Here is an 8098-nt window from a genome sequence, read left to right as displayed (position 1 = left end):
AAGCTTGGCATACTCGGGGCAGGGACAGGCAGGCTGTGTAACCGGGAGGGCAGGGGCAGGCAGGCTGTGTAACCGGGAGGGCAGGGGCAGGCAGGCTGTGTAACCGGGAGGGCAGGGGCAGGCAGGCTGTGTAACCGGGAGGGCAGGGGCAGGCAGGCTGTGTAACCGGGAGGGCAGGGGCAGGCAGGCTGTGTACCCGGGAGGGCAGGGGCAGGCAGGCTGTGTACCCGGGAGGGCAGGGGCAGGCAGGCTGTGTAACCGGGAGGGCAGGGACAGGCAGGCTGTATAACAGGGAGGGAAGGGGCAGGCAGGCTGTATAACCGGGAGGGCAGGCTGTATAACAGAGAAGGCAGGGGCAGGCTGTATAACAGAGAAGGCAGGGGCAGGCTGTATAACCGGGAAGGCAGGGGCAGTTACTGGCAGGCTATATACTGGGGGATTTGGGCTGGCAGGCTATATACTAGGAGGCAGGGGCTGTCTATATACTGGGGGACAAGTCAGCTTTATATTGACTGGAGGCTGTGACCAATGCATTTCCCACCCTAGGCTTATACCGGAGTCAATAGGTTTTCACAGTTTTTGTGTTAAAATTAGGTACCTCGACTTATACTTGGGTCGGCTTATACTCAAGTACATACGGTAAGTTGCTTTATGAGAATAATTTTAAATGCAATATGCTTAGAAAGCAAAGTTTTTTGTATGAACCAACTATGACTTTACCTGCCCATATCCCTGTTTCTGTAGCTCACAGAAACAAAAGCCTTATGTGGCTCAACCTTAATCAGAAATTAAAAACAATTTCTGCTACAAAACCCAAGACATAGGTGTTCAAATTGATGCTCCCCCTACAGTCTCTCAGCCTGACTCTGATGCTTCTCTGGCAGAAGATTTCACATATAAAAGAGGGTAATTCTAGAAAAGATATACTTACTTTATCATTGTATCTGTATATACTGTATTTGATTGGACTGCTAATTTAAAGGTAGTACAAGCAGGTTCCGTTTAAGTTTTTTTTTTTTTTTTTTTTAAATACGGTAACTCTGAAACTTCATTATTGGTATTTTTCTCTACAATACCCATGCTATTTCTATTCAATATTATGATACTACAACATATGATTTATCTGTCTTTGTGACTTTCAGTTGGTAACATTTTATTTTCTCTACAATCTTTTACTTTTTATTTAAGAACATGTGTTATACATGCTGCCCATGTACAATAACTCGGGACATCCATCAAGGCTCCACTAAGGCTTCTGGATTACCGTATGTGAAAGCAGTATCCTTAATTTTCAACTGAAAACTGTTCTTAAAAAAAAAAAAAGAAAAACAAGAAAAAAAAAAGAAAGTAGTCTGTTAAACAAGTCAAAAGCTTTTTTTAATAGAACAACTGAAAAGTCGTGCACATCTTCTGGTATCACAGAACCTGTAATTAAAATACAATAAAGCCATCAATGTCTCTAAACTTGGAAATTGTGCAATGCTCTCAGGATTCAACGGACTTGCAATTTTTTTGCCAGAAGGCACCAGATGAACACAAATCATTGATCATTAGTTTATCATCTAGAAGAATATGGCTTTATTTTTTAAATGCACGCACACATTGCAAGGGCATGGAAAAAAAAATCTTAAAAAAAAATTAAAAGACTATTCTCAAAACAAAGTACAGATGGATTTCTACCCAATTTCAAAGCAGGGTACAAATAAGGGGATAGCTATGTTTTTTTTCTTTTACTGCAAAAAATACTAGTGTGGGTACCATTAATGGATTATGGAGTTTGTAAATCCCCCATGCGATTGGTAAAATGTTACAATCTTCAGCTACATGCACAGAAATTTGTGTGTCTGTGTGCCATCCATCTTTGTTTTTGCGAATGGCACACAGAAAATACAGAACAGGTCCTATCCCCGCCTGTGAGTGGGGTCTCTGCCTTCACGTAGAAGGCTATAGGAATGTGAAAAATATATGCCACACTGATGACAGAACGGTGTTATCCACATGTAGTCCATATTTGCTGATCAGTTGCTATTTAGACAAGCTAGTGACATTATTTGCCAGCCTTCTAAATTTTTTTGTGGATCCGCAAAAATGGATGATATGCATATGACCAGGTTTACAATAATGACCAAATAAAATTGTGATAAAAACAAAACATTTTATAAATGTGTAAACTTTTCTTTATAGAGTAAAAGAAATGTCAATACAAAATTGATCAGCATGAAAAAAAACGCGAATAAAGAATACAACTGAAGGATACAATACAAAAGGCAAATATTTTCTTTTTTTCCTTTTGTTTCATTGTTCCATGTCACAATTTGTATAAAAAAAAATAATATATCTTGCATTTTTTTTTTTACCATGGCCAGTAAGCCATGACACTTAACATGACACTAATTGTCATGTTAACTGTAGGATTTTTCTTAGCAGGTGTCATCATTTACTGGTGTTATTTGAATGCAGTCCATGACAATGGATGATGTCACAGCTTATTAACACCTATCTGCCTGGAAAACACTCTGTAGACCTCAAGGAGTTTATTAGGCCACTTTTAAGTACCATATATTACTGAATTCTTTTAGGATAAATGCACACAACTGTCTGCAACAAGGTGCTGCAAACAGTGTAATGTTTAGGGCCCATTTCAGCTGGTAAAACGGAGTGGCTCAGTCACAGTGGGGCGAGACACAATGAGCTCACTACACATAGACCACTATGGGGGACGAGAGTTAGCCGTAATTTGTGCGGCCAGATCATGGCCCCACATATGGTCATGCGCACATAGCCTTAACAGGACAGAGACAAGGTAGCAGCCCCCATAACAATAGAAAAAAATTAATAAAAATAATTAAAATCAGAAACTAAAAAAGGAGTAAAAAAAATTCTATATTTTGTTATTTTAAGAAGAAAAAAATGGTGATGAATTTTCTTAAATATACTGACCATGTTTGTTTACAAACGCCCTTTCTTTATGAACACCATTAAGTGTGGTTTTATCATGCTGATCAATTTTATGTTAAAATATATTTTTTTTAAATGCTATTCGTGATTTCAAAAAACAAATGAACAAAAGATGAGTTTATACATTTGTCAATTGGCTGTGTATGTTCTAAATATTTTTTAGTCAGGTCACAGGGTCCAAGCTAATATACATTAGGGCAAACAGGAGCTAAGCTATTAACAGTATTTCAGTAGGCAATCACTAAACAGCAGTACAATTCAAGATACTTAACATTCATTTTCATTCACAGAAAGTGTAAACATTTCATATCAGTTGCTGCCATGAATATAGAGAAAATTATGCCCTGATATAAAAATACACAGCAAAGAGCAGAATGGTCCCAAAATAAAAATACAATTGCGTCATTCCAGTTATTCTAAAGAAATCTAAAAGACATAGTATGCTGCTCATCTCGATAACACGCACATCAGTATATATATTCCTGCACCATTTCCAACTAATGCCATCTCTTCTCTTTCCAGAAATAGCAAGCTTAGTCATTGTGTAGCTTTCACTTAATAATCCACTGTTAAAATGTTCTCTGAGAGGGAGGAACAGAGCAGTAATTTGTTTTTTTGGAAGTATGCAATGCTAGTTCTCTGGTGATTAAATGATTACTGTACTGACCTTGGATTACTCCCCTGCACCTGCTGCCATGTGTGCAGCGTGGCACACAATGAAAGACGGAGGCGCCATGGGGTGTGTCAAGTGGGAAGAAGGAAATTAAACACATTCTGATTACCCATTTATAATGACAGCCTAACAGGGATTATCTCACCATGGCAAATATTCTGGAAGCATTTGTGTGTGTATTTTTAACCATGTGGGCATTAAACATGCTTCCTCCTGCTAATAGGAATACATACCACTTGATTTCAATTAATAGGAAAAAATCTTTCTGGTACACAAAATGCAGGCATTTTAAGTAAAACATTTATTATTTATAATACTGCAGAGTGTATTGGAATGTGACAGGACTTGCCTGAATCTACATCTACAGAAGTACAGTATACCAGCAATAACTCACCGCTACACAGACAAAGCAATTTGCTTAGAAACATAAGAGGCTGGCAGAGTTGACTTGATGCTACTAGTATATTCACGATACTTCTCTTTGATACAGTACACTCTGCAGACAAATAGGCAAGACAAAAAACCCCACTGAAAGGAAATACAAAAAGGCACTATATCCCCCAACTGGAATGAAACAATGACACAAATGATTGAAAACACATAATATATCCAGTTTTAGAGTTCATGTCTCAATTTATATCCTATAGTTGTTTTAAAGCTTTACAGACAACTATACAGACGTTTCCTTAGATTCAGTCACTGGTGGAAGGAATGTCGTGACTTCCTTGTAGGTAAGACCTAGGATGAGGAAAAAAAAGAAAATGCATCATGATACTAATATAATAATCTTTAGTTATATAGCACCTTCATATTACACAGCACTTTACAAATAATGTACAAATAAAATAAGACAATATAGAATAAAAAGTAATATCCCTGCTGGCAAGAGCTTACAGTCCGAAGGTGAAGGGGTTGGTACAAGAGGTACAAGAGCTTGTATAATGATCCGACCATTCTTTACAAGGGAACAGAATAGTGAGAGGTTCAAATTAAAGTGGTATTCCCACAAAAACAAGATTCTTAACCCCTTCCCAACATTTGACGTAATAGTACTGCATCGCAGGAGGTGCGTTCCCGCAATTTGCAGTACTATTACGTCAAACTTCTGGAGCCGGCTCCATTAACGGAGCCAGCGCCAGAAGCTGCAGGTGTCAGCTATATATTATAGCCGACACCCGCCTCTAAAACCGCGGCTGCGCGATCCACTTCCGGGTGCCGGGTCCCTGCCTTCTGGCAGGACCCCGCTGTAACACACTGAGCATGTGCAGCATGTTACATTACACAGTGTAATACATCTAAACATTATTGGGCCCGCTCAATAAACGCCGTAAAATGAAAACACGAAAAACTCGCCAAAAATGTACATTTTTCATAAAATCTCTTCACAAAAATGTTCTTAAAAGTGATCAAAAGAAGTTATGTGCGCCAAAATGGTACCACTTGAAAGGACAACTCAACACGTAAAAAATAAGCCCTAAACTAGCTCTGTCAACCAAAAATTATTAAAGTTACGTCTCTGAAAACATGGCGATGCAAAAACAAATGAGATTTCATGTTTATTAGTTTTTTTCCAGTAACATTGTAAAAATAAATGAAAAACTATATAAATGGGGTATCACCGTAATTGTAGTGATCTGTAGAATAAAGATAATATAGTATTTTTAGTGTACGGTGTATGACCCCCAAAGGATGCAAGAAAAATTTTCTTTTCACCCATACATTCAAGAGTTCATAAAATCTCCTCAATAAGCTAATGAACCCACTAAAATGAAATATTTGTAAAGTGCATCTCATGTCGCAAAAAATAAGCCCTCATATGTCCAAATTGCCAAAAAAATAAAGATTGTATAGCCAATAAAAAGTGACAATGCATAATCTGCTCTGAATGGCACAGCTTCCCAACGATGCCCTGGCGTGTGCCCATACAGCAGGTTACCACCACATATTGTTATACGCGGGAGGGATTGGGTATCAAATTTTGTGGAGCGTTTTGTTATTTTTTGCAATGAGAATTTGTAAATTTTTTGAAAAACACATTAATGTATGAGGAGTAAAATCCCCATATACTGCCATACTGTAGTATGGCAGTATATGGTAGGATCGATCAGACAACCTAGGGTTAAAGTACCCTAGGGAGTCTGAAAAATAGTAAAAGTAAAAATAAAAAAAAAGTTTAAAAAAAAAAAATTATAATAAAAAAACCTAAAAATTCAAATCACCCCCCCTTTCCCTAGAACTGATATAAATATAAATAAACAGTAAAAATCATAAACACATTAGGTATCCCACGTCCGAAAATGCCTGATCTTTCAAAATATAATAACGGTTTTTCACTGCGTTTAACCCCGTAGCGGAAAATCGTGTCCAAAGTCAAAACTGGCACTTTTTTGCCATTTAAAAAAAAATAAAAAATTCTATAAAAAGTGATCAAAAGGTTGTACAGTCCTAAAAATAATATCATTGAAAACATCATCAAAAGTCGCAAAAGATGACACCACCCTCAACTCCATACAACGAAGTATGGAAAAGTTATAAGCACAAGAAGACGGCAAAATAAAAAAAAAAAAATTTTGCTCATGAGGTTTTAATTTTTGTAAATGTATGAAAACATTATAAAACCTATACAAATTTGGTATCCCTGTAATCGTACTGACCCAAAGAATAAATTAGATGCGTCATTTGTGGCGTGAAGTGAAAGCCGTAATATCCAAGCCCACAAGAATACGACACAAATGCGTTTTTTCACCATTTTCACTGCATTTTTTTCCTGCTTCCCAGAACATGGCATGGAATATTCAGTGCGATCACTATGAAGTGCAATTTGTTACGCAAAAAACGAGCCGTCACATAGCTTTTTACGTGTAAAAATAAAAAAGTTATAGATTTTTGAAGGTGGGGTGTGAAAAATGGAAATGAAATAACGGGAAAGGGCCCGGTCCTTAACCGGTTAAGTAGGGGACCGCCTGTATATCATTTCACAGATATAATTCCCTGACTGAGCCCCTGAGGAACAGTTAAAGGAAGCAAAGACACAAGAGTTCCAGAATAGGAGACGCTGAAGGTATGGTCAGAGAGATGGGAAGGGAACCAAGAGAATATAATGTCCTAAAGGTCAATGTGGCGCCAAAAAAGATCTAGAAGAATAAGAAGAGAATAGTCACCTTTGGATTTAGCAGTGAGGAGATCATTGGAAACTTTAGAAAGAGCAGTTTCCGTTTAATGCATGGTGCAAAAAGCAGATTGTAAGGGGTCAAGGAGGGAGTTAGAAAAGAGATAACAGGCAAGTCAACCATAGACCTGGCGTTTCAGTAGTTTAGAAATTAGAGACTGATCTATTTAGACTTGTAGTTAGTAGCACTGGACGAGTCCACGGAAGATCTCTTTAGTAATAGGGTAACAACAGTATGCTCGCAGGGGCGTAACTACAGGGGTAGCAGCCATAGCAGCCGCTATGGGGCCCGCAGTGTCAGGGGGTCCCGTCATCCAACCTGACACAATAAAGAATGGAGGATGTGCACCATTATATCTATATTGTACTGCACATGTCCAGCATAATATGTATATAACATATACTGTGATGTATATATGCAGCATCTGTGATGTATGTATGTTGCATATGGCACTGTATGTGTATATGCTGTGTGTGCACATGAGTGTATTTATATGTGATTGTAACTCATGTGTGAGTATACTAATATGTAAATTTTTTAATTGGGAAGGGGGGGCCCATGCAGTAGGCTGCTAGGGGCCCCGTCTCTCCTAGTTATGGCACTGCATGCTCGAAAGAAGAGGGAAAGACACCAGAAGAGAGAAAAAGGTTGAAAATTTTAGAGAGGTAAGAAGTGACTGCTGGGGAGAGAGACTGTACGTAATTTGAGGGGATAGGGTCACTGATGCAGGTAAAAGAGACGAACAGTGGAATGGAGCCTGGGCAAAACAGCAAACATGGTGAGGCCGACTCTGTTCTCCACAGACCTATGGTACTCCTAGACAACTGTCAAAGGAAACGAGTTTGAAGAGTGTGCCAAAGCTGCTGACATCTGTGTTGAAAGGTTGGGACAAAGGGTGGGGCCACTTCATCCAGGACACTTCTGAGAGCATAATTAACCCCTTTACTCTGAAGCCACTTTTCACCTTCCTGACACGGCACATTTTTTTTTAAATCTGACATGCGTCACTATAAGTGGTTATAACTACGGAACGTTTTAATATATCCAAGTGATTTTGAAATTGTTTTCTCGTGACACTTTGTACTTCATGTTAGTTGAAAAATTTGGGTGGTATGTTTTGCATTTATTTATGAGAAAATCATAAATAAACTCCATAAATTACCCCTTTATAGGAACTACACCCAACGTACATAAAAGAACTTTTGTGAAGTTTGTTAACCGTTTAATTGTTTTACTAAATCAGGTGCAATTTTGAAATTACAATTTTTGGCTAAATGAATGTGTTTTTCATATACCA

At 38.2% G+C, this 8098-nt stretch overlaps 1 protein-coding gene across 1 annotated transcript in view; it reads right to left on the bottom strand.

Annotated features, from left to right (window-relative positions):
* Nucleotides 1–1355: 1355 nt before the first annotated feature.
* The window catches only part of MAPK12 (mitogen-activated protein kinase 12), a 71316-nt gene continuing 64573 nt past the window's right edge, over nt 1356–8098 (bottom strand). The window contains exon 12 of the mRNA XM_072147051.1: nt 1356–4369. Coding sequence (XP_072003152.1) covers nt 4302–4369 — 68 coding nt within the window. The 3' untranslated portion in view covers nt 1356–4301. The remainder of the gene's footprint in view (nt 4370–8098) is intronic.

The sequence above is a fragment of the Engystomops pustulosus genome, chromosome 4 (assembly GCF_040894005.1).
Source record: "Engystomops pustulosus chromosome 4, aEngPut4.maternal, whole genome shotgun sequence".
Classification (NCBI taxonomy): Eukaryota; Metazoa; Chordata; class Amphibia; order Anura; family Leptodactylidae; genus Engystomops; species Engystomops pustulosus.
This window is presented reverse-complemented; position numbering and strand designations above follow the sequence as displayed.